At 42.7% G+C, this 27,340-nt stretch overlaps 1 protein-coding gene and 2 long non-coding RNA genes across 8 annotated transcripts in view; 1 reads left to right on the plus strand and 2 right to left on the minus strand.

Annotated features, from left to right (window-relative positions):
• LOC309343156 overlaps positions 1 to 10,409 on the minus strand; it is a 45,529-nt gene extending 35,120 nt beyond the window's left edge. The window contains exon 1 of one of the 6 annotated variants that reach the window (XR_014157118.1): positions 9,676 to 9,901. This is a non-coding gene — a long non-coding RNA (uncharacterized lncRNA). Of the gene's footprint in view, positions 1 to 9,675; positions 9,902 to 9,981; positions 10,330 to 10,359 lie in introns of those variants that run through there. The other 5 variants (XR_014157119.1, XR_014157120.1, XR_014157121.1 and 2 more) reach the window with 5 other exon arrangements.
• Positions 10,410 to 10,435: 26 nt separating this feature from the next.
• PPIF (peptidylprolyl isomerase F) lies at positions 10,436 to 26,388 on the plus strand. The gene is given in 8 exon segments (XM_081864420.1): positions 10,436 to 10,565; positions 10,568 to 10,648; positions 10,650 to 10,919; positions 14,575 to 14,605; positions 16,615 to 16,703; positions 20,225 to 20,321; positions 21,752 to 21,827; positions 24,190 to 26,388. Coding segments are annotated over 8 exon segments (840 nt in total). The 5' UTR covers positions 10,436 to 10,505; the 3' UTR covers positions 24,326 to 26,388.
• Positions 10,936 to 27,340, minus strand: part of LOC309343166 — a 30,364-nt gene continuing 13,959 nt past the window's right edge. Inside the window, exons 3-5 of the long non-coding RNA XR_014157142.1 lie at positions 18,111 to 18,170; positions 15,433 to 15,526; positions 10,936 to 12,102 (exon numbers count right to left, since the gene is read on the minus strand). This is a non-coding gene — a long non-coding RNA (uncharacterized lncRNA). The remainder of the gene's footprint in view (positions 12,103 to 15,432; positions 15,527 to 18,110; positions 18,171 to 27,340) is intronic.

Below are 27,340 nucleotides of genomic sequence, written 5' to 3' on the forward strand. Positions count from 1 at the left end.
CTTTAAACCATTAAAGGATCAAAGGAGCTTGGTGAGAGACAGTTGGGGAGGGTATATGAGTGTGTCACAGCTGGCATTAGCAAGCAGACATACATTGGTTTCTGCTATTGTCATTTCTTTTAAACAGAGGTTGCACATTGAGATGCAAGCAGAACTACCTTGTAGAAAGCAGAATAGTTCTTCATTTCTTCCTGGCAGATTGTGCCCCATGGCTCAGATCCAATTGGCACTTTTCATGGTACTCAAAATCTATTGGCTGAAGTGGCTATCTCACCTCTGAAAAGCAGGTGATCCCAAGATGTTACTGTAAAGCCCTATCTTAAAACTGATTATCTAATTAACATCTTTCTATCAAACTTTGTTGCGGCAAAAGGGAAGATGAAATTACAGCAAACCGATAGCAAAACACAACCCAGAAAGTTGTTAATGATATTGATTAGCATAGCAGCAGATAAAAAGAAAGAAATCACTATTATGGATCATATTTTTAAGAATTATTTTAGTTATAATCTTCTCTTTTCCTGTGTCTTTAATAGTTGCCTAAGACATAGAAATTCAACAAGAAAATGATATGACATTGCTGTGTCTTCCATACTGAGAAAATACGTGCCTGTTGAATTTCTGTCTGTTACACAAGTGTTAAAGGCACTTGAAAAAAGTCATACCAGCTTTCTTTATGCACCAATGAATGTGCAAGTAGATATTAATTTAATTTATACAGAGATTTCTATACCACACTTCTATTGAATGATTAAGCCCCTGGACTTTTCTTAAATCCTCTTGGTTAGTTTAGAACCAGCCAGATCCTGCAATCACAAAAGCTCTGAGTTTCCATACATTATAATATGCTCTTAGCATCCTGAATTCCAAAACACTGAGAACATCCAACGTGACTGAACTCAAAACACAAATCACAGAAGTGCAGAAGCCACATGGGAGAGGACAGCTTTCCCACATGACTCGGCAGGTGATTGTTATGAGAATTAATTCCTCAGGACATTTTGTTCCATATTGGCATGGCTCTTTTGAAAACTCAGCTTGAGGACTTAAATTTGGACCTAAATTATTGTGAGAGAAGATTCCCTCTACAGTTGGAAAAATAGCATTTGGTACAGGCAGTATAAGAATTAGTAGCAATTTTCTCCACAGACATTGTTATGTAGAGGGGCTAATTAGAATTGGCTTTCAACATTTACTTATGCAAGTCTGCTTCTTTCTGAGCAGTCCTAGGTGCCACTATATTTTCTTGTACTTTTTTGTGTTGGGAGTTATCTGTCCTACATTTTCTTGTAATTTTTTAGTAACAAATAGAAGGATCATAGTCCTCAATCAAATTTGGAGGGCTGAGGAAGAGTAGATTATTGGACTTGCCTTTCAACATTTCCAGCACAATCCTAATCATGTCTATGCAGAAGTAAGTCCTATTGAATTCAATCAGGCTTGCTCTCAAGTAACTGGTGTTAGGATTGGAGCCAAAGTTATGTAAGTCAAGGTTCCTTCTGAGATATAGGTGCCACTCAATTTTATTGCTCTTTTATGTGCAATATGTTGGGCATGATGCAGTACTAGATTTTCTAGTGACTTTCCAGTAACAGATAGCAGGCTCATAGCCATTCATCAAATTCTGAGGGATGAGGGAGAATGATTCCTAATTGTTCCCAATACTCCCTTTCAAAAATGCTGCAAGAGTTTCTAGCTTCAAAGAAACACACTCACTCACAGCCTACCTCACACAGGAAGGGAACCACTTCCTTTTCCCACATTGATAACTGGTTATGCAAATTGACCAGATACTCTGTGTGTGTGTGTGGTGCTGGTGTTGGAAGAGACCAGAACAGCTGCAGTTTTACCACAAGTTGTTTCTTACTCCAAAGTGTTTTGGGCCCAAGAAACATCATTAAGGTGGGAAATGAAATTTATAAAATTAGGAACGGTCTGTATCTCTACAAGGTGTCTTTGTGAGATTTGCTGAAGCCAATCCAATACCTTTTTAGAATAGAATAAGCAACATCCTGAATAGAAAGAGGCTGACCCAAGCTTCGGGATTTTAGAGCTTGTCATCTGAGAAGCAAGACAGAAGTGTACTAATCTCATGTGAAATGCAACTTTCAGAGTTAACTTAATATTGTTAACTTAATAATTCAGCAAATTTAACTGCATACTTGGCTTTAAAGAATCAAGAGCTCTGTTTTAGTTTTTGCATGGTGGGGAGCATGTTCTAAATGGTTATACATACAGTGGTACCTCGGTTTACGAACTTAGTCCATTCCGGAAGTCCGTTCTTAAACCGAGGCGCACTTTCCCTAATGAAGCCTCCAGCCGCCGGTGCCCTCCACTGTTTGGATTCCGTTCTTAGACTGAGGTAAAGTTCTCAAACCAGGACACTATTTTTGCGGAGTTTGTAAACCGAATAGTTCTTAAAGCAAGGTACACTATATAGAGAAATAAATATTAAAATGGTTTGAAAGAATACGGCTGAAAGTTCTTCACCAACTTTGGGGGATAGTGCCACAATTCCAAAAATCTTTATCTTTGAAACAGCTAGATTTCTCATTTGTGTAGTTTGGCAGAACAATCCAACCCCGCACCCCGATCTGCTGTGGGATTGGAGATGTCTCTCCTCCCAGGCCTACCTGGTTCTGCCAGCTACTGCCAGTGCCCCATTCTGCCTGCCCAATAGTTGACAGAAGCTACCACTAGCAGAAGCAATTCAAACAGGGCATTTCAGAATTGGGACCGGGCCACCACCGGTTCTACTGGATCCTGTGTGGACTCTGCTGCCATCACGTTACAGCAGTGGGCCCAGTCTAGGCCTCTTTGCTGCCACAGCCTGGGAGCTGGCACATCAAAGGGACACCTTCCATCCCACCCTGCAGAAGCACTGGGGCTGTGCACATCCAACATGCACTGCACCATTACATTAGTCCCATCTGCTGCCAGCCAAGGGTTGGCACGGCGCCCTAAGCAGATAAATAAATGTTTTCCTTGGAGAAAATAATTTAGAAATTGTCTCAAAACATTTCACCATGCAGCATGCTGTGTTATTCTGTTTACAAAAGCTATAAAATGCTGAACATCACCCACAGTTTGGATTAGGCATATAACTAGTTACATAATAGTAAACATCATTTTTTATTCCAGAATTGAGCTGCATCTTGTTAACCTAAGCTAATGTAAGATTTTTCTTGGTTTATCATGTAAGGCCAAGATCCAAAGAAGCTGCAAAAGTTTTGAGTGCCCAAATAATCTTTGGGCTGGTATTTCTTGAACAGCAGCCCTTCATATAACACAGAAAAACATTTTTCGATCAGAGGAATTTCAAAACTAGCTTATGGCACGACATGGGACATGCCTAGAAAGAAAGAAATGTGGCCGTAGGCACACTCAAGACAACCTTGGGCATGCTTAAACTGGTTCAGTGGATCATGCCCATTAGACCTGAAGTAAGCTTTAGAAAATTTATTCACATATATACATATTTTGGCAATTGTCCACAAGGGAAGACATGCTTCCTCTGCTCATCCCCACAATGCAGATATGAGCTGCTACTTTGCAACACCACATGCACAGTGTTAAAAGTTTATGGATGCTAGGCTCCTATTGAATTATGCTTTTGAATTATGTTGCTGGAGGAGACTCTTGAGAGTCCCATGGACTGCAAGAAGATCAGACCTATCCATTCTTAAGGAAATCAGCCCTGAGTGCTCATTGGAAGGACAGATCGTGAAGCTGAGGCTCCAATACTTTGGCCACCTCATGAGAAGAGAAGACTCCCTGGAAAAGACCCTGATGTTGGGAAAGATGGAGGGCAGAAGGAGAAGGGGACGACAGAGGACGAGATGGTTGGATAGTGTTCTCGAAGCTACCAGCATGAGTTTGACCAAACTGCGGGAGACAGTGGAAGACAGGAGTGCCTGGCGTGCTCTGGTCCATGGGGCCACGAAGAGTCAGACATGACTAAACGACTAAACAACAACAAGGCTCCTATAATTCCCAGATTCATCAAGCGTTAGAATTTAATAAAGGCTTGAGGGGTTAATCCCTGGATCTAGATAGTGTTAAAAGTGAATTGAGCCATGCTCGCTTCCTTGTGAAGTGACTGCCATTGAGGAAATGGACCATTAAAGGATCAAAGGGGCTTGTGAGAGACAGAAAATTGGTAGGGTCCCCTGCCCACAACAGATAAAGCTAGAGTTGAGAAGTTAGGAGTGATGTCACAATAGAAGAAAGGCAGCTAGCTCAAAAGCCAGAGAGGCAGAGCAATGCATGGTATCTGTTTGAATCCAAGGCTGCAGCTATGGGAGAAGCAAGACCCCCTTTAGAGTGTTGATGCTGCAAACCCTCCCTCATAGACCCAGGTTCTATATATGTCTAAATCTACCATATATCACAGAGGCCCCACAGACTCATCCCCAAAAGGGAACAAGAATCCCAGGTGAGCTCCTGAAATCTCACACCACTCGGAGATTGCGGTGGTATTGCGGCAATGATATTACAGCATATCCACATAAATTGTGCGCTATATTCCTTCCATGAACAGCAACATGCTGTTTCAGTGCAAACCCCGTAAAGTAGCCCAATGGCAACAGGTGTCCTGCCATGATAATCTCTTCCTGCTGCCATCCACTCGTAATCTAGTAGAAAACTATCTAGTCCTACATTAGGCAAATTAACCTAACAAAGACTTGCATCTATGGTCACTTCTGCAGTGAGCAGCCTCTGAAGTTGGTTGAAGTTCAACAACAAAGTCTGGGGGTGTGGTGCCATTTTTTATGCTGTTAATTGGGGTGACTGACCCGTTCCTCCACATGCAGCTGCTGGGTGACCTTGGGCCAGTCACACTTCTTTGAAGTCTCTCAGCCCCACTCACCTCACAGAGTGTTTGTTGTGGAGGAGGAAGGGAAAGGAGAATGTTATCCGCTTTGAGACTCCTGAAGGGGAGTGAAAGGCGGGATATCAAATCCAAACTCTTCTTCTTCTTCTAAAAGGGCAATTGATCAATGAGGGGGAACACATGTGAGCAATGGGTGGTGGAGGAAGACGCAATTAACACCAGTAATCACCTCTAAAAGGTGGTAAGAACTGAAATGGACTGGCTTTTCCTACCAGACAGTGTTGTGGAGTCAAAGGGAGGCTACTCTGGCACATGAGTAACAGTGCACCATGATAATGGACTCTGCCACTACAGCTAAGCGTATGGAAAATTTATCACAGTTCCAGAAATTCTTGAAAAATTCTTCATTCAAAAGCAGAGTACAATGCAGATGTGAATCATGCTTCTCAGGTACAACAGGCTTCATATTGCACATCTTTCATATCTCTGTCACTGTTCCTTCCGCCCCAGATCCAGGAACGGTAGTCTCAAACCTGCTACCTTTTGGGAGCGGCTCTCAAGTTGCTGAACCTCATCTACACCTTTACTTCCCTGGTTTGTATCACTTCCTCCCTGACATCAGAGCTTCATCACTGCTACTCCACTCATGCAAGAGCCAGCATCTCTTGCCATGTCTTACCTGCCTCAATACTGACTACAAAAGCAATGTAGACTTTGGTCACCTTCAGACTCTCAGTGTTTTGCAGGCGAGATTTAAGTACATACTGTACTAGAAATTTAGGTTTGTGCAATAAAAGTGAATTAAAGCACTCAACAGCAGTTGGTGAGGAGGGCACAGCATTGACCCCCCCCCCCCGGTCCTATCACCCTCCTCCCTACTGGTAAGCAGTATTGGTTCTGCTATGCCACCCACCCACCCAAATTACTCCTGAAAGTGCACTTTTTTAAAGGAATTTTTGTGGTTTGGGAAGCAATGGGAAAAGGCACTGAAAAAGGATGGATAAATGAATTGTCAACACTGCACAAGCAAACCATTATGAATCCTCAATGTTGTATAACCTCCCTGCAAACAAATAATGAATGCTCAATAAAGACTGGGAATAGTCTAATCTCCATGTAGGCTTTACGCTGGCAAATCCGAGTGAATTTTCAATGAACAGGTCATAGTGAAAGAGCCCCCATTCAGAACCAATGTCTATTTTTTTCCTAACTGATGCCCTGAATTTGCAAAACAGCAGGCAAACTCCATACAGTCTTTATCATCAGGCAGCCACCTTCACTGTACTCTTTTTGGTGCCTGCTAAAAACACTTTTGTTCAGACAAGTCTACCATGTAGAATGTTTACACGTGTGTTAACCCTTTTTAAGGTTATCACTGATTATAATTTTAAAGTTTTAAATAGCTGCTTCTAACTGTATTTTATAATTATTTAATTCTTTTTGGAAACTGCTTCAAGGTTTTTTACAATCAAATGTTATGACATAAATAAAATAAATCACCATATCCCCAGGAAAGCTCTAGTAATTTTGGTATCAGTACAGTACTCTGATGCGGCACTGATATAAATATGTACATTTAAACAGACTATCAAATAACTTCTAAACAAAACTGACAGTGGAGTTCTTGTTTTAAAATACATGAAATTTGTCACTGTCACTGATAAAAAAACTTCTTAAAATACATTTTTTTAAAATGGAAAGAGGCAATGAAGTCAACTACATGTTTAAAGAAGAGACTGACGAATCACAACAACAAACTGCTAGAAATGTCTCTGAAAGCACCAATCCTGACCCAAGTGTGTCAGATGTCCTTGCCATAAGGACCATTTTAAAGCTGTATTTTCCTATACACATTGACTATGAAGTTGGTTAAATATTAGCTCAAGAGCCACACAGAGCAAAGCTTCTGGAACCTTCCCTAGAATTCATGCATCTTGTACTCACATACAACTTTCTGATATATGGAACACACGTCTCCAGCTATTTTTAAGTCAACCTTTATAAGTAATTAAAAAATTAAGAAACATATTTCAAAAGTGTTCCTTGATCTCAGGCCTAACCCTGTAACCTGAGCACAGGGGATGGCTGGGTATTGGTCATTCCAATGCACAAGAAACTAAATCAATGTTTCCCAAACTTGGGTGTCCAGCAATTTTCAGACTACAGTTCCCATCATCCCAGACTAGTGGTCCTGCTAGCTATGGATGATGGGAGTTGTAGTCCAAATATTGCTGGAGACCCAAGTTTGGGAAACCCTGAATGAAACTTTCCATTATAACAATGGAATGTAGTTGCTACATGGCTAATTTCCAAATCATTATCTTGGTAAGGAAGAGGAATTACTGAAAAGATTATGAAAGAGCTTTAGCACTTGGAACACCTTGTGAAGCGCTCTGAAAATGCATGACGTCATAAACAGCTGTGTCACAAACAGCCCTGAACGTTTCACTTATTTATTCTCTATATAAACACTGTATCACAACAGATAATCATCGGCTTTGGCTCTTACATATTTAAATGACTGCAGCCATATATCATGTGATGATTAGAAACTATTTACTCTCAACTACGTGCTTCTTCACACTAGCGTATAACATATCATTAGTCTGCTCATGACATTTCCCCAAAGCATCTTAAACACTTCGTGTGCTGCGTCAATCAGACAGTCAACTCTCACAGGGACAAAGAGCCCACAACTCCCAAACAAGTAATTGTCTGATATATGATCTATATGTGATGTGCTGCAAGCACAGCCCCAATTCAGCAAGAGGCACTGCTCTTGCAACCTTGTCTAACCCTCACAGCATTCTTGGCAGGCACAAGAAAGGGATTCATCATGCACAGAATGACAGGCACAAATCAGCCTTTATATACTGTATATTTCACAAAATCTTCACGATATCTTCAAATTCCATTTAATTCTTTTTAATTCACTATTCCAGGCAAAAAGGTCCAATATACAGTTCGGTCAGCTCTGGGCCTAGCCCTGAGAATGGAGAAAGTATATGTAAATAATTTCACCTGGAAATAGTAGAGTCAAGGGAAACCACTGCAATGTAATTAGCTAAACAATTAAAAAACACAGCACTCACCACTCTAGTGAGAAACTGACTGCCACCTTATACCAGACCATCCCTCTGCCAATGCAGAGCTACTACCAACCTAGTCATGCCTGAAAATCTCCATGCAGACAAGGAAACATCCCCTTCATAAAGGAAAGCAATTCTGCAAGACGATTGTTCCCTTCAGTCCTTAAAAAAATAAATCATGAGTGGTGGGGACAAAGCACCAAAGGTCTAAAGGATCTGGCCCTCAGCTGCTATCTTTTTCTTCTGGCATAAGCACTGAGCCTTCCACCACAACACAGTATACAAATTAAGCAATACATCAAAATCACTCCTTGAAAATGCTGCTCCAGTTGACTTTCTGCCTGTCAGGTACGGTAAGCAGCTCTTAAAAGGTCAAGAGTCTGCCAGTAAAAAAAGAGCCTGAATACATTTGGCTTGAAAGTCTTAAGTTCCCGTGCTTTTAATTGTTTTCAATGAAGCATTAAGGCAGAGATGGGGAGCCTGAGGCCCTCCAGATGTCGTTGGACTAAAATGGGCACCATCCCATTCTGGCCATACAGAATGGGGCTGATGGGAGTGGTTAATAACGTCTGGAGCAGGGTGGTCCAACATGGCCCAAAAGCCAGCCCTCAAGGCCTTTGTTAGTGGCCCTTTGCAGCATTCAACACCCCCTCGTCCCTCATGCTGCCTTCCTAAAGTCACATAAGTGAGGTGCTCGGCTTTGGGAAGGTGGCGTCAGGGCTCTGACAGAATTCTAATCCTCCTTCCCAAAGCCTAGTTAGCTCTTTCCCTACTTTGAGAAGAAGGGAAACTCTAGGACCCTGCCAGAGCCTCTTGCATCCTTCCCAAAACTGGGTGCCTCATTTTGCCAGCTTTGGGAAGGCAGCTTGAGGGCAAGTGGGGGGGGGTCACATTTTGGCCTTGCTCCAGCCTGACCCCGCAAGCGCGAAAATGCAATGTGCGGCCTACAATTGTCAAAATATTATTGCGGCCTACTTGGTATTAATAGTTTGGCTGCCATAAACTGGAGAGACCAGGGAGAAGAGTCGGTGGAGGAAGACTGGAGGAAATTTAAAGACTATCTACAGAAACATTGTAAAATTAACATTTGTTAGAAGGATGTTGGAATAATAATATATGATTTCAGCAGGAATGATATAAAGGATTTGGGAATAACTGACTGTTAATTGGTGAAAGGAGGAAAAGTAAAATTACATTATATTAAGACAATTTACAGGACAAAAATTTTAAAAGAGGGAAAGGATTTGCTGAAATAGATAATCGACTTAGAATACAAAAAAGGGAGGTGTGAGGAGGTCAAGGAAACAAGCTAATGAAAGAATTGAAAGGAGATTTGAGGCTTTTTCTTTTTTCTAATTTTGTTTGAGTTTAATGGGTTTTATCTTTCTGGTTTTTCTTTTCTTTCTTTCCTTTTTTATATTGTGGTGTGTTCCTTGGTTTTGGTTTAACGTGGTATTTTTTCTTTTTGTAATTCTTGAAACTTTAATAAATATCATTTAAAAAAAACAGAAAAAAAACTGGAGAGCTACTGGTTCCCCATCTCTACATTTATGCTTCCCCCCCCCCAAAAAAAATTCCTGAGCTGCATTCCCCTCGCCGCCCTTTAAGCTGGCAGCCCTAGGAAGACGGTGGCCATTTTTAGTTTTCTGCCCAACTTAAGACTGTAAGAGCCCACCTTCTGTACAGCTTCTAGCTTTCTGTTATTGTTGTTTACACCACACCATAATAATGATAATGATAATAACGTATTACCAGTGCTATTTTTCCGGGAAAAGAGGTGCTGGAGCTCCCCATGAACGCCTCCCTTGCTCTCTCATAAGGGTCATGGCTCCCACCTGGGAGATGCAGGAACTGAGTTCTAGCAAGTTCCGGCTTAAAAAAAAGAAGTCCTGGGTGTTACTATTACATTATCAGCACCTGCTGTCATTCCCACCCATATCTGCCCTACACTAAGGGGGGGAGCAAAGGCGCTTCTTTTAGTAATGGGCAACCGGCTTCCTCGGGTGTCCTTGCCACTGTTCGTTTGCTTTTGCCCTATTTCATCCTCACACGACCAACCTGAGGCAGCAGATGAGAGGACTCTCCTTCCTTGGAGGTTTATATGCGGCGGGGGGGGGGCACCTGTCGTGGTTTACTTTAGCCGAGATTCCTTTGTTGCTCGGGGTTGGACTAGATGACCCTCGGGGGTCCCTTCCACCTTTACAACCGCAGGGTTTTTGCCAAAGGCCGCCAAGACCTTCGAAAGCGCCCGAGGAGGGATTTGAGCGCCAGGGCAGGGCCGTCGCTCTATGGCTTTCAGTAAAGCAAAAACACGTATTTGAAGTGAGGGAGGAGGAGGAGAAATAGCAGTGAAGAAGAGGAAAGGGAGCGGGGAGAGAGAGAGAGAAGGAGGAAGAGGAGGAAAAGGAGGAGAAGGAGGAGAAGCGGGCTTCCCACCCTGGCGAAGCGCTTAATCAGCCACGAAGAATGAAGCGCCGTTGCCGCCGCCTTTCACGCAGCCGCGCTCCCTGGGCGTCCCTCTCCCGCCTCTGGGGGCGCTGCGGAGGCAGAGGAAGCGCTTAAAAAGGGCCCGAGCCCGCCGGATGGCTGTTCAGTTCCGGGCGCTTTTACGCACAGAGACGCACGCGCGCGCGCCTGCCCGCCCGCCAGCCTTTTGAGTGACCGCGCCGAAGTTTGGCTCCGTTTCCAGCCACCGCAGGAGGACTGCTGCTTGGTGCCGCCTGCCTGCCCGCCCGTCCTTCTTTCCTCCGCGCCGGCAAGCCGCCGCGATGTTAGCGCTCAGCTCTGCCCGCCGCCTGATGCTGCTCCTGGGGCAGCCTCAGCAGTGCCGGGCCGCCGCTGCCTCCGGGGAGCTGCTGCTGCTGCAGGTCTCCTCCGAGGGCGCCCTGAGCCGCGCCTGCCGCCGTGCCTGCAGCGACCACGAGCGCAACGACAACCCGCTGGTCTACCTGGACGTGGGAGCGGACAACCAGCCCCTCGGCCGGGTGGTGTTGGAGGTACGCGCCGCTTCCTCCTCCCTGGGCTCCTTAAGCGGGGGGCGCGGGGGGGGGGGCGCCTTCCCGCGTCCCTGAGTTGCCCTTGGAGCGTCTTGGGGGAGGGCAGCCGAACTTGTTTTATTTATTACTTGCATTTGGAGACCGCCTTTTCTTCCCAGGAGCTCAATGGTTCTCCTCCTCCTCCTCCGATTTCATCCCCACGACAACCCCGTGAGGTGGGTTAGGCAGAGAGAAGGTGGCTGGCCCAAGGTCACCCAGTGAACTTAATGGCTGAGTGAGGATTTGAGCCCTGGTGCCCCCATATTCAATTCTCTAACCGTTAGACTGTCAGGGGCTTAGCTTTGCCTGTATCAGCGTTGCTAACAGACATCGCTGTTTTGTTGTTGTGTAAGGGATCCAATGACACTTTATCAAAACTCTGCAGCTTGGAAGGGAGTTCTTCTCACTTTGCAAGGAGCAGGCAAGAAAGTCACCACCTGTTGAATTTACAGTCTGCTTGTTACAATACGGTTGTTAAATATTTTGGGGGCTGACGCCCTCTCCCTATCAGCAAAGCTCTTGTGTCTATAAAACAAACAGGGTGAAAGTTCTTTAACTCAGATTGTTGAATTTCTTCAGGAAAAAAATGGGGCCCCAAAGATAGCAACCTAGAGAATACGCATTAAGCTCTTGTACTACAGTACTGAAGAGTGTAGCCTTGACTATTCATTGCTTTTTTCAATGTGCCTTTTTGGGGATGTCTCCTTGAGCCAAGGGCACTTACTTAGAATAAATCAACCTGCTTTGTTCTAAGCAAATGGACTGTAAACATTATTTAGAAATTAAGGATTTAGTTGATGAAAATATGGGTCCTTCATCCCCTTTTGATGTATTTGTTGATGCCAATACAGTATGTTTATTCCAAGATGAAAGTTAACCCCATTCCTTCTCAACAGAGTTCTCTTGAGGGAAGTTTACTTGTTGGAGGCAGAAACCGAGATATTGGCATTTCTCCAGAGAAAAGGGAATTCTGTAACATTTGGCAACTACAGAGAACCCTTCTTTGCATAACCTTTGCTGTAAGAGCTTGACACAGCCATAGGATGGCACCTTTTGAATTTGAGATAGTAGGGAACAAACCATGTACTCATATTTGTGTCAAGACAACTTAATCAGGAATTAAGTTCAGGTTCGAGTATGTGCCCTACAAATGGGAAAGATATTTTTATTAGAATTATGTATTCTAAAGGTGATTTTTCTGGGGGAGAGAATCCCCCCCAAAAGGACTGCTAGTCTGAAATGAATTCCTTTGGCGAGCTTAATTTAGTGGCTTACATTGAGAGTAATAGAGAAAGTGATATCTGTGTAATAGAATTTGGGGGAGAACTGTATTGGACAGGCTAAAAGAAGTTGTTGAAGGTCTTTGGTCCCTCATGTATTGCTTGGAGACCTCAGGGTCCTTCTCTTTTCAGGATGTATAGCAATGATCCCACAGGTACACCAAAGAGAGATGCTATTTCCCCTCACTGACTTAACTCCACTTATTGTTGACATCACCTGGAGTCTTTGATTTAATATTCCAATAGGGATTATTGGACAACAAATCTTACATACACTAGAAACACAGTTGCAATGTTGGTCCTAAAGAAATGAATAGGGGAAGCAAGTAAGATGTTTTCTTTCGGACCAAATAATCTTCAAAATATTAGGCGCAAACTGCAGGACTTGAGTGTTTGTGGGAAGCAGGAGTGAAGTTGATGTTGTTCTAGCTAGGGCCATGCTTTTATCTATCCAAGTCCCCGTTGATTTTTCAGACAAAGCAACCATTCCTATCTGAGTCAACGTGTTATCAGAAAAGAGGCGCCAAAATGATCAAAGGGATGGAGCAACTCCCCTATGAGGAAAGGTTGCGGGATTTGGGATTTTTTAAGTTTAGAGAAAAGGCAAGCAAGAGGGGATGTGATAGAAGTGTCTAAAATTATGCATGGAGAGAATGGCTAGAGAAAAGTTTTTCTCCATCTGACATTGGAATTCATGGGCATCCAATGTTGGGAGATTCAGGACGGATAAAAGCACATCTTCATGCAGCACATGGGCTGTGGAACTCGTTTCCCCACAGGTAGTGATGGCCACCAACTTGGATGGCTTTAAAAGATTAGACAAATTAATGGACACAAGGGTTGTCAGTGGCTACTAGCCATGATGGCTGTGCTCTACCTCCACAGTCAGAGGCAGCAAGGTTCCCAAATACCAGATGCTGAGAACCACAGGAGAGGAGAGTGCTCATGTTCTGCTCCCCAGTTTCCCTCAAGCATCTCTGGTTGACCACTGTGAGAACAGGATGTGGGATTAGAGAAGCCTTTGGCCTGGTCCAGCAGGCTCTTCTTACGTTGTATGCCCATTATACCTTTTATGATAAGGGTAGTACAAATACTGTGGTCTGGAAATGCTTGCTCGTGATCTGATCACACTAAATTGTTCCACGGATATTTATGGAGATGATAGGAAAAGACAAATAGGTGCAGCAACTTTTATCGAATTAATAATTTTTTCTGAGATATCCTTGAGATATCCTTTATAATGTCCAGGCTATCTCCAAGCGTGGTTGGACATGACAAGTCAAAATCACTTTCACGTAAACAGGAGCAGAAGCTTTTTGAGAGCCAATTCTTTTTTTACTCCATAGTATCTCTGTGCCCCAAATCCGATGTTCACAAATTTGAGGTTCCCAAAAGCACAGACGTGTTGGAAATCAGGCATATGTGTTTAAAAAAAATGTTAGTAGGCTACACTTGTAGGTTGCAGGTCTGAGCAGCTCACACTTGAAGTAACTGTCAGTGATCTGATTAAGCTCATATGCACACAGAGATGGTATTGTATAAAAATTAGTTCTCCTTTGTTTTTTCCATGTACCTTTCTAGAAGATGATCTTAAATGCTTGCCAAGTCATGCATATGGGAATCTCTTGGGAAGGTTATGTGGGAGAAGCATTCCATTGTAATCTTCCTACAAGCAATTACATGCAGGATCACTTCCAAGAACCATGAGTGTTAAACCCTGTGTCATTAAATTGACCTAATGACACCCTCAGGTGATTGTGAGTAGGCTCACAGACAACATCACATGATGCTAAGCAAGCAGGTCCAGGCAAGGGTGTTCAGAATAAAAAAAGTTATACATTGAGCTAGGGCTACTTCTTCTGTAATTGCAAGCATCTTTAACAACTCCTTCTCCAGTGCAATCTACAGTACTTAACTGATGAAAGGATATAATGCAGTAAAATTCCATGTTGTGAAATTTCTACGCTGTGTGTGTGTGTAGATCTTCACACATGGAGATTTCTTGCCCTTTGCCCTTCCTCTTCCTTTTTAGTTTCAAACTGAAACTACTGGGTATTTTTTAAAATTGTGGGCTGTTTGTAATAGGCTTTCTGAATGTGTCAGAGAATTTGGAAGTTGGTGAATGCTGGTGTAGCTCTGGTTTCTAGTAATTCTGCTGAGCTGACTAATTTTTCATAGAATCGTAGAATTATAAAGTTGGTACTTGGTGCAGGTTAGATCTTTTTGCTTTTAGCTAATACTGTGTTATTTTGTTTTGTTTTTTGAAAGAATGGATTATATATTTTATATTACATTGGATAATGTGTTTTCTCTCTCTCTCTTTCTCCTCCTAATAGCTGAAAGCTGATGTGGTGCCAAAGACTGCAGGTAAGACAATACTTTTGCCAGTTCCTTATTGAATTTTCAGGGTTATGTAATGTTGGTAAGAAAATGAAGGGAAATTGAAATGCTTTTTCTGAAACAAAAATAGTGTCTTAAAGTTAGTCAACAAGGTGGTTGCAGGGAAGGCGTATAAAGGAGATCAATTTTTTCACTTTATCTTCCCTGTTTGTAGCACAGATCCTTTCCAGGTTTGGTTTTGTGTATTACATACTCCCAACTTTTTGGAATCCTAAAATTAAGAGAATTGTTGAGCGAGCCAAGTTCATATTTTACATGAACTTGAGTTTTCACTTGAATAGTTCTGTTGATTCTATTCTGCTCCTACCCAATGTTGATCTTTTCATTTCTTGCTGTGTTTGCTTATCCACACTTGCCTTTAGCCCTGCTCATTCCAGGCACATGTTCTCTCTTAAAAGCTCTGTGTCCAAGTTGCTTTTTTTGTTGTTGTTCTTTTGTCCCAAACTTTCCCTGCAAAAACCAGCTCTTTTAGCATTTAGTTGGAGCAAATATCAATTCAAGTTTTCCGTGGATTACTGTTTGGATTACTGTTTGATTGAGCTCTAAAGAGGGTTTTCATGGGGAAACCCTCTGGAGAAAAAAGAAGAGCGGTTGCTTGGATATGGAGCTTTAAAGGAACATTATCTGTATGAACATGCACTCACGTCCTTGTTTCATAGAAACTCATGACGTGACCAGGGCTACAATCCTATACCCACTTTTCTTGGGAGTAAACCTCATTGGACTCAGTGGGATTTAATTTCTGAGTAGACAGGTATAGGACTGTGTTTTAAATCAAGTTCAAGTAGACCTACCTGTTTAATTGAGCAACTGTAATTGTGAGCCTTAGTTTCTCGTCATTCTGTGAGTCTGTGTGCCCACCATCAATTCATTGCTGTTGATTTTTAGCTGTGCAAAAATACATTAAGATGATAAGCTTGTGCAAATATTGGGCCAAATCCAGCATCTTTTTATATTGGAATCCTGCATGTGCAAGAGTTTCCTGCGCACAATGGAGCGTGCTTGTGTGCTTGCCTCATTTCCCCTCTTGCAGAAGACAAAGAGTCCCTAAAATGTGGCAACTATAATTTTTTCAGAGGCAAGTAAGAATTTCCAAGAAGGGTAATTACAGCCCAGCTGTATCTATTGGCAAATAAATACATTTAAGAATAAACAACAATACTGTGGTCAAGAGCTTCATGGTATGCCTAAAATATTACCACCAAATGCACTAGGATTCTGCTGACAACTCATTGTTGTCTGCAGTCCTTCATTCTTCATGGGATGCCTTGGTCCTGACCCTTCTAGAGCTGCCTTAGTGTATGGTGCAGGAAGTATCTGTGCAGCAGGGATGGAACAGGGTGTTGTGGCCATCCTTTTAGGCCTGAGTGCCAAGGTGCAGCATTGCACCCCAAAACCTGTTTTCCCCTCAGGTGGTAAGCCTGTTTCTGAGTTGGGGTCTATAGTTGGGGATTGACATGATGGAATGCATATGGAAAACTAGCGCCCTGGAGAGAAGCGTTACCTGGAATAACCTTTTCTCCTGATTTTCTGTGTACATTCAGACATGTCAGCCTCCCACCACAACCTGAAGCGGTATAGTCCAGACCTGAGTTTGCCACCTTTCCTTAGGTTCTCCATTGAAGCTGAAGCTCCATTGAAGCTTGCGAAATTGCACAGCATTGATGTCAGCTATTTGCATGCCTAAAATGTCAAGGCCCTTTTGCCCTTACAGATTTCAGGTATGCAAATCTCAGCAACCAGGAGTGGCAGGAGGAGGTTTATAGTAAATGTAGGAATCATTGCAGACACCCTGGTATAATTCCCCCCCCCCAAAAAAAAATCTTTCTAAAAATCTGTTCAGAATATTGCATTGAAGCACGCTCTATTGGATGGATTGTGTTTTCATTGCTTGTATAGCTGTACAAAGTGTTTTGCCATGGTTGTCAAGCTTCCTTGTTAGTAACAGTGCTGCCTTCTCCCCTTTCCACCCTCAGAAAATTTTAGAGCGCTGTGCACTGGAGAAAAGGGCTTCGGATACAAAGGATCCACCTTTCACCGAGTGATTCCTTCTTTCATGTGCCAGGTAATTAAACTGGAGGTTTCTACTAAGCCACTTGAAGTTTTGAAAGAGCAGCTGAGGTGTAATTGGAAGAAATGCAATTTCCAGGAAAAGCCTTTGCTGCAGCACTGGAAAGTTCTTGCATTGTATCCCTGTGTTCAGCAGCAGCAGTCAAGTTGCCATGTAATAATCTTGTGAATTCTCAGAAAGTCTGTATACCTGGGTGGTGGAGCTAGCATCTTACAGGAGGCAAACTGACAGCTTCTGCGAGTGAACTCTTTCAGCCAGCTATGGAGAGTTGTCTGTCTTAGGAGTTCAGCTCTATAAGAAGGGATCCACTTTGCATGTTTGTGGATATCCTGGTTGCTAAATCATTCACAGACTACCTGAATCAAGGTCAGGATTTAATATGTAGCAGGGCAAGTCCTTTATGCCAATCTGCTGAAAGCCAGTCCCAGCAGACAGATGTGCGAATCAAAATAAAAGGGAGGTGGAAAACAGGCTGAGAGATACTTTGTCAACCACTGGCTAAACCAGGACTTGAAGGAAAATCACTGCTCAAAGTGCTGTCCTCCAGCCACCAGGCACAATCAAATAAGAGAGAGAGAGACGGAGCATCAGTAACAGGCATGACACCTTAATTTCCCAAGGAATGAAATGAATTACTTCCTTTTGTTTTCTGTCGTGTCCTTTCTCCAAGGACCTCTGGGTGGTGGGGCAAATAGCAATGAATTTCACTAGGGCGAAGAGGGGACTTTAAAAGCTGCAATTTACAGTGAAGTCTGGAAGCTGCAATTGGTGTAGTTAAAATTAAGTTAAATGAAGACATAGACAGATCCCAATATTTCCCTTTCCTGTGTTTACCTCCATGATTTCTATATTCACTGGAGCCTCCACAAGCAGTTTAAGCAATGTTTGGGGATAGGGTGCTGTTTGTTAACTGCATCTCTGGTGCAGTGTTTTCTGCCAATATGTGGCATTTCAAATGCAGGAAACGGGTATATCAGAGTATTATTTCAACACTGCATCTGAAAAGACTTATACATCTAGAAAGTTGGTAGAAAATCATTGTTTAATATGAATAAATAACAGGTGTTGCCCAGTTTGCTTTGGGGGAAGCCTTATGAAAACAATCCTAGTCTGTTTTACCTCCGCTAAAACAAATGGCTGTCTCACTAAAGGGACCATTTGTTAGGAAAAGAGCTGACTCTTTGTGTGGAATTGTAATGAGCTTTGGTAGGAGAAAAACCAGCAAGTATATATTTTGTTCTTGATCTCTGACATCATAATCTTCATTAGTGTTTGCATTAATAGAATAAATATTTGAAAGAGAAATATCACAGGTGTCTTTTAACCACACCAAACCTGGAAAGAGTATACATTTTTGTTGTATAATTGCAGTTAAATTAGCTGAGTCAGCAAACTGTTTACCTTGAAGCATGTGTGAGGTGGCAGTTCCTTCTAATTTGGATGCAGATGTGTCCCAAATTTCTGTAAATAAGGCACAAAGGATTTTAGTTACACCCAGAATGGTGGAAAACCTGTGAACCTCCAAATCTTCTTGGACCTTCCATCAGCCTCAGTCAGCATGGCCAATGGTTAGGGATGATAGGGGTTGCAGTTCAACAACAGGAGGAGGCAACAGTTTCACCACTATATATCCTAAATTTAAAGAAAGGAGACAAAGTTAAATCTGAGTATCTTCTTTGCTGTGGCCTAGAGAATTGTGGTTTTTCCTCTTACACATAGTGGGTGCATTTCAACTACGTATGTAGCCAAATGGCTTTGAATGCATTTGAGATGAAAGCCCTTAAAATAATTACATCCTGAGTAACTGGGCTTCAGATTCTTGGAAACCAAACAATCTGCAAAGCAGCAAGACTGTGTTCCTGTTCTCCCCAAGCCTTAAACCTTTCTCCCCTCCTCCTCCTCCTTCTTCTTTTTTTGGAATAATGTTGCCTTCTTCCACAGCTGCGTACTTTTTCTTCCTCATCTAAGGCAGCATAGGACTGACAGTGGTGCCTGGTTAGGGTTAGGGACAAATATCTAAGCTGTTTAATGATGGGCTGCAACCAAAGTGTCTATTTTTCTTGTTTGCAGGATGTGATGTTGAAGGGAAAGAGTAGTTCTTAGTCTTCCTTCATAGTGTTGAAATCAGAAGGAATATTTGTCAGTAGGTGCTTGTGTCACAGTATCTATGACAAGCTTCTTCCTAACTCCTGCCTCTTATCTCCCTCCCACAGATTCTCAGGAGTAATATTTTGAGTTTATGATGTAAAGTTCTCCAAGCAGGCACCTGATCTTAAGCCTCTCTTAAGACTGTGGCATTCATCTTCTAAACTCCTAGTATGAATGCCTGTCATTTCATAACTAAAATGTGAAGTCACCGTGACGTAGCTAATTGGCAAAATTAGAGGTACTGAACCTTGACAATTTAAATGCTCCAAAATTATAGGGTGTGCTTTCACACTTGTTCAGGTATAACCAAGGGTATTGATGTAATTATTTCCCAGTTCCTTCCAAGTATAACCCACTGTTAATCATTTTAGGAACCTTTTCCCCTCTAAATGAAAGTGTACTAGTTTTTCATTGGGGCATGACAGCAGCAACCTTGCGGCAACAAACCAAACATGCGATTTTTCAGTAGCAGTTTTTGATCTTTCCTGGGGTGCAAAGTTGTTGATGTGTGATGCTCCAAAGTCCTTGTAGGTGCATTAATCTAGGCCAGCATTTCCCAACCTGTTGCCTTCCAGGTGATGTTAGAGTACAGTTCCCATCCCCCCCCCAACCAGCTTGGCCAGTGGTCAGGAATGATGACAGTTAGGGCTGGATGATGTTGGATTTTCAACATCACAGTGTATTGCGAGCCGGACGTCACGGTGTGGCAATAAACTGTGATGATGAAAAAAAATCTGCATTGGCCCCAGCTGGCAAGGTGCAGGGTGAAACTGCCACAGCTGAGCTCCATGAGCTCCTGTCCCCAGCGGAGCCAGCCCTGAGTCCCTCTGGGAACGGCAGGCTTCGCGCTTCCCAACTGAGCAGCCGCGGTCCTGCTCCTCTCATGCAAGCAGGAGCGGGGTTCGGGGCTCTCTTAGCTGGGGGGGAGCACTTTAACAGAGCCCCCATCCCACCGCTGCCTCTCCCTGTTGGAGCAGGTGGGAGGCAAAGGGTAGAGGTTTGCTTAGTGCAGGCATAGGCAAACTCGGCCCTCCAGGTGTTTTTGGGACTACAACTCCCATCATCCCTTGCTAACAGGACCCAGTGGTCAGGGATGATGGGAGTTGTAGTCCCAAAACATCTGGAGGGCCGAGTTTGCCTTTGCCTGGCTTAGTGGGTCCAAGGCTGAAGTGAGATTTGAAGTGTGAATTCACCTCATTCATAGGTCATTCTCCTAACCACCCTGCGGCGCTAGCAACTCTGATGTTTAAAACCACTTTAAATACAGTATTTTGTATTGTATGTACTATCTGGCCATAAGTTTGTCAGATAGAACAGGCATATGTTGCTATGTGTATGTACTTTGACAAAACTTGTATCCTTTCCAGGGTGGCGACTTTACAAATCACAACGGAACAGGGGGCAAATCAATATACGGTAGTCGGTTTCCTGATGAAAACTTCACCCTTAAACATATCGGACCAGGTAAGCAAAGTTTCCCTTCATATATATATATATATATATATATATATATATATATATATATATGCTTTCGTAGATTTTCACGGGTACAGGAATGCAGGTTTTGGTGTCCTCGGGTGTCTTCCCGTGTAAAAGTTGGGGTGTCTAGGCGACGTTTCGACGAGGTCTCACTCGTCATCTTCAGGCTGGTGCTTTCGGCTTCTTGTTACTGGAACAGAGCAGGATCTCAGTGTTTGAGTTCCTATAAATACTGTAGAGGGGGTGTGGTGTATAGCCTCCAATGTTCTGGGCACATTGGAGGCTATACACCACACCCCCTCTACAGTATTTATAGGAACTCAAACACTGAGATCCTGCTCTGTTCCAGTAACAAGAAGCCGAAAGCACCAGCCTGAAGATGACGAGTGAGACCTCGTCGAAACGTCGCCTAGACACCCCAACTTTTACACGGGAAGACACCCGAGGACACCAAAACCTGCATATATATATATATATATATATATTGCATGTTCCGTTTGCAGAAAGGGATGGTGGAGGTAGGGCAGGCCTCCCATTGAATTTCCAAGCCTGTGTTGAAGTTGTTGATCGTATGATAAGCTCATGAGCCAGAAGACTAGCTTCTGAGAATGACTAGGGCATTTCTGGGCCTCACACCAATGTCTGAAGCAGATTATAGAAATCTGATAGATTTATTTGCATTGGTATTGTTAAGTCTCAAGTTCTAGGACAGAGCTTTTAAACAAGCATAATTAAAACGCCATATTATAGCCAGGTAGTGGTAATTTGAAACTGTTGTCACTTATTAGTTGTGTTGAAATTGACAGCCACGATTTCCCGAAAGCTCAAAACTGCATGAGTTTGTTCCTCTTGTTCAATAGCGAAAGAAAGAGATGGCACAGGGCAATATTCATATGCTCCTTTCATCCTCAGAATTACCCCATCAAAAAGTAGTAGTTAAGTTGCACTTCTGTCTCGGATAGGCTATTCTGTCTCAGATATGCTATTCATCCTTTTAACATCTACATTGTTTAATTAGAATAGGCTATGTGTGTGGTGTTGCCATTTGCCAAGCTGAGCTTAGGATTTGTTTGTCAAAAAGCAATAGAGTCAGCCGGTTTATAGACAAGTGGGAAGGGGTAACCTTGGATTCCTGGCAAAGGGGATAGAATTAATTGGTCCCTCTTGCGGAAATTCTCTCATAAACCAGAGCCAGTGTCTGATTCTTTCAGTACAATATCAGATCTTTTACTGCATCCTTACAATGACATGTTTTGTGAACTCTCGGTGGAATAGCATTCTCTTGTTTTTTCAAATGCAGGACCTAAAACAAAGAGGAGGCTTCATGCAGAAACTCCTTGAATGGCCTGTTAGGTTTTTTTTTGTTCTGTGTTCTTGTACAGTGAAGTTACATTGCTGTCTTGATGTTGTTGCAGGTGTTCTCTCAATGGCCAACGCTGGACCCAACACTAACGGATCTCAGTTCTTCATTTGCACAGCTAAAACTGATTGGTAAGCATTCTGCAAACACACATATGGAAGGGCTTGTTTTTGTAACTAAGCTTTCTCAAAGCTTGGCAAATTGCACATGTTTGTATTCCTTGCTAAGGAGCATGATGGAAGCAAATGGAATTGTATAGGTTGTGAAAATGCCCTATAGGAGCTTTATACATTTTAATAAGCAGTTAAGCCCCATTGCTTTAGAGGGAAGTGAGAGGCAGATGAGAATCATTAACCTGAGAAGGTAGCCTGTCTAGGAGAAGGAAAACTCTGATCCTAAACCTCCTCTGCCTTGTGGGATATCTTTGGGAGAAGAAAAGGCTAAGTAGCAAATCCTACATAAATCCAGAGTGGAGTCCCTAAGACAGTTGAATGGCGCCTTGTACGCTTCCTTCTGGCAACTTCTGCAGCCAAGCTGGTGCCAAATGTATTGCTCTGCTTTCCTTTGAACCACATCAGTGAGTCCAAGAGGGGGTTCTTGTTGTCTGGGCAGCCTAGGACCTCCAGACACACTGCCCAGGCTTGTGCCCCAGGAAAGGACACTGCTATTGCAGTGGTTTAACTTCACTCCCAGCAACACACTCGATTATTTCTCAAGACAGACTGATGCCAACAACAACAAAAGCTGTTACACTGGCTCCGGCTAATTTCCATTTAGAAGTGAGCTGTGCTCCTCCTCAAGTGCTTCCTGTAAGCTCTGGTTTTAAATTAGAATACCTTAAACAGTAGAACTCTTCTGTTAATTGTGAATAATGGTCCCATTCAGAATGAGGGTGATGCCATGTTATGCAAAAGCAGATGAGGAAGCAGATGAGGGAAAAAGCCATAAAAAGCCAGTATAAATGCTACAAAGGAGACGTGTGGGTTAGAAAACATTCACCCAACCCCTAGAAAGCTCCATTTCTGCCTATAAACGTTTTAGTGCACCTGTAATAGGAATAGCAAATATGTACTTGTATAGTGTACATACACTATACCATATTGAGAAGAGTCAGATAGGTACAAGCCTCAACACTGTTATTTAATTCTGCCAAAGCGTAGATAGCATTGCTGTCTCCCATACGTAACTTTCCTACATGCCTAATGCATATTTGGAGGAAAACGGGCAGAGCACTGCATCATGTTTTCCTGCCTGCTAGTCAAACACTTAATGAGCACAAAGTCACTCCCATCGTCACATGTGGTGAATCAACACAATATGCAAGTCAGAGAGTGCTAGAGGGCTAGACTGACTTTGACTAACACATCCCATAATGAGTATATAAGAATGAAAATGCCTTGAGTTGCTTGCTGGCATTTGGTAGCTTTAGCACATGTCAGGTTCTAAGCCTTAACAGTTTGGTTGATTAGGCTAAACACTATATTTGGGATTTGACAGGAGACCTCTGGTATTTTACCTGCTCTTCTAAGGGCTGGGTCAAATAACTTTGCACTGAATATGCAGACTTTAAATCATGTCTCACACTATCCATCAGCCTGTGTCCGTGCAAAAAACGTTTGTGTAGATGCCCAGTGCCCTCTTCTCACGGTCCAGTTCTCACAGAACATTCTAGAGTTAAATCTACCTTGTCCAAAGTTCTGTGATGCTCCAACCTATCCACTGCCAGTTTAAATTTAGTTTTGAAATAGTACATCTCTCCAAAGAAATGTATTCAGGGGGGAAAGCATGTCGTCTTTCCTAGCCAACTCAATTTTAAGCCTTTGACTTAGAGTGTCTGGGTATCTTTTAGTCTGAGAAAAGTCTTGCACCACCACCCCAGAAAGAAGTGGAGTAGAGCTTCGCAAAGATTGTTGGATTGTTGTAGCCCAATTGGACTACACTGAACTCAGAACTATTGAACTCTCTGAGTGCTGCACCAGTAGGGTTGAGCTACAGGTTGTCCACACATCCATCTGCTCAGAAATGCCATCTCTAGGCACAAGAGCCCTCACAGAGGCATATCTGTCAATTTTTATGCCACATCAAAACAGTGTCAAAATTACTTCAAGCTTATGGTTTGTAATTCTAGCTTGCTTAGATCCAGGTTTCCCAAACTTGGGTCTCCAGCTGTTTTTGGACTACAATTCCCATCCCTGATCACTGCTCCTGCTAGCTAGGGATGATGGGAGTTGTAGTCCAAAAACAGCTGGAGACCCAAGTTTGGGAATCCCTGGATTATATGTTAACAGCGGTGGCTTCTCATTGCCAAGCTGATTGCTAAGCTTCCTCCTGGTTTGGTGTGATTTATTTTTTTTTTAAGTTTCTGGCATGGAATAAAACCTTTTCAGTACGAAGAAAATTATCCCGTGTTTCAAGTCAACTCATTCTAGATTCCTTCCCATTCATACTGCTATTTTCTTTTGCCGTTGCACATTATTCTTGTTTTTATTGCAGGCTGGATGGGAAGCATGTTGTGTTTGGCCACGTGAAGGAAGGGATGGAGATTGTGAAAAAAATCGAGAGCCTTGGCTCCAAAAGCGGGAAGCCTTCAAAGAAGATTGTCATCACTGACTGTGGCGAGCTGAAATAAGTCAAGATGTGGGAGCCTCTGGCAAATCACTGATGCAAAAAAAGGAATCTGTGTGAATTATTACTTGCACATTTCTCATCTGGATAAGACTTTGTACTGATAAGGATACTAACTCCTTGCTGAGCCATGATCAAGGACAATAGAAGTATATGAAGAATTTCAGTTTGGAAAATTCGTTTGATCTCACATGACCATATTCTGGTTTTTTTGTTTTGTTTTTAAATTGTACTACTTTTTATTTAAGTGTTACACTGAAGGTTCTCTTCAGTGCTTTATAATGGAAAATACAAGAACAATGGCTGCTAGCAAAGATCTGCTAAAAATTCTCTGAAGTAGCTTATAATCTGAGCTGGGAATCTTATAAGATTCTTAGTTAGAGTGGGGAGTAACTAAGTTTCTTACAATTTAAAGATTATCCTGTGGTCTGGTTGAACTTGAACTCTCCTATTTCAAATGAATGTATTAATGTATGATCTCCAGCATCTGTGGAACAGCCGTCAGAATATGGGTAGCTAAATGATTAACTGATGTGACTTAGGAGTTCAGCTGATTGATCAAGGTAACTTAATGAACAGTACTCTCTCCCCTCCCCTTACTGAGAAAGGTGCTAAAGATCCATTTTATGCAAGGGTACACCAGTACTTGAAGTACATGGAATTGGTGGATTTCCTACTTCTAAATTTCTTCCAGTCTTGGACCATCTAGAACTTTTAACAAAGGGCAGAATTAACTAATAACTACTTTGACTGCTTAGAATGTAATGCTTGTGACATGCTACTGTTATGATTTGAATCTGGGAGCATGTTACCAGATCAGCCAGACATTCTGAAAGGAACTAGCCATACCTACATGACATGCAACTGTGAACTTTTTAAATGGAGCATGGGAAGGCCTTTCTTATAATGATTTATTATTGTTATTATTTAGTCCTTCTCTACTGTGATGGATCCACTGTGAAAGCATCTCACTGTGTTCCAAATATAGTAGGTCTGATTTATGTAAGAGCTGGTATTAAATACGATTTTTCTGTGCTTTGACTTAAAACCAGAGTAAGTAGCTGAGAGAGGCTATGGAGATTGATAGAATCACGCAAGGAGGGAAAAGTTGGAGCAGTGGATTATTTTTCCCACTTAACTTGCTTCAGTCTCCACTTGAGTTACAGGAATGGAAGGTTCAGCTGAAGCAAGCTGAATTTAGGAAGAAATACTGAAACGATAAGGAGGCCCTTTGGCCCATATTCTGGATATATCTACACTAACACCATTTTAAATCATAAGTCTCCCTTACTGCACCATCAAATAATTCTTAATGTTGGATGAGCGTTTCTCATCCCCGTGACAGATCCTACAAATTCCCATGGTACCCTGTGGGAAGGGGGGATGTTAAACAAATTTCTGTGGTGTAGGTATATCCTGAATCACAGGAAAAGTGACCCACATAATTGGTAGCATTGTCGCTTTCTCTCAGGTGTGTTCAAAATTCACTGCAGGCCAGCAGTGATGAACTTTTGAGCACAGGTACAGAGCAAGGAAGGATGGCTGAAACATCCTGAGATTCCCTGTGCTTGCACATGACTCTGAAATGGCCTGTTGAAACAAGCAGATAAGTGTGTTCTTGGAGCTGGCTCCTGCTTGTGGATAGCACATGGCTTCTGTTGAGGGGGAAATGAAACGGGGAACCTCGCATGGCTCTTTTTAACCAGACCTACCTTTTTAATTTTTAAGTACGTTATAGTGAATGGCTATTGGGAGCTGAATTTGAGCATTTGGTAAAGTAAATATCTAAAATGTGAATACCCTTCTATGATGTGAGTGGTTTCTCCCATATTAGGTAGTATCTCTGCAGGTTGAAAATACTATTTGCACTAGGCTCATGCATGCAGTGAAAGGTTAATTTAAAAACAAATAGGATACCTCCGGTCAATTGTTCTTGCATTCTTTGAAGTATATTTGAAATGCTAGCAATCTTAACTTGTTTGGCTTAGGTCGAGTATCAATAACTGGTATTTTTGTTACATGTTCGTTTTTGTATGTGTAAGGTCATTAAATACCTTTTTGTAAAAAGTGATGGTCAGTTTCTTTTCAAAGTACAAAGACAAAAATAGCTTGAGAAGAGGTACAAGAGCAGCTGCTTATACTAGGTTTATTGCCATTGTCCTGCTTTCCAAATACTGGCCACATATTGCAGGTTCACCAGCACAAAGCCTTCATAAGTCCATCTTTGTAGCGGTTGTTGACGTACAAAATCAGGATTGGTGAACCTGTGCCCTCCATGTTGCTGGACTATAGCAGGCACCCCCAACCTGTGGCACTCCATATGTTTTGGCCTACAACTCCCATGATCCCTAGCTAACAGAACCAGTGGTCAGGGATGATGGGAATTGTAGTCCAAAACATCTGGAGGGCCGAAGGTTGGGGATGCCTGGACTATAGCTAACATCATCCCGGACCATTAGCCATGTTGACTGGAGCTGGTGGGAGTTGGTCCAACAAACTGTTAGAGCAGCCTGCCTTAACCTGTGGGTCCCCAGATGGTGTTGAACTACAACTCCCATCACCCCTAGCTAGCAAGGCCAGAGCTCAGGGATGATGGGAGTTGTAGTCCAACAACATCTGGGAACGCACAGGGTGAGAACCGCTGTATTAGAGGATCACAGGCTAGCCACCCCTATGGCAGCCATTGCTGTTTCTTCCCTTCACTTGTTGGAAGATTGCCTGAGTTTCTGTGACGTGCTGCTGTTTCAGAGCCATATGATATAAAAGCACTTATTTGTTTTAGGTGGTGCTGCATTAGCTAGACACACCACCCCTTTGGGAATGTAAATGTCTTTTGATGATCCAAACCTCAAATCTGATTAAACCTGTAATGCTGCCTTCCTGGGTTGGGTGACTGACTATGGGCTCTTAGTCACCCATTCATTTCTATGACAGATTTCATCACCTCTCTCCTGGTTCCTGCTTAAGCAAGTCAGCTGTGAGACGCTGCACTCAGAGGAAATGGTCTGGGTTGGTTTAG

This window comes from Podarcis erhardii (genome assembly GCF_964252035.2).
Source record: "Podarcis erhardii genome assembly, chromosome: 5".
Classification (NCBI taxonomy): domain Eukaryota; kingdom Metazoa; phylum Chordata; class Lepidosauria; order Squamata; family Lacertidae; genus Podarcis; species Podarcis erhardii.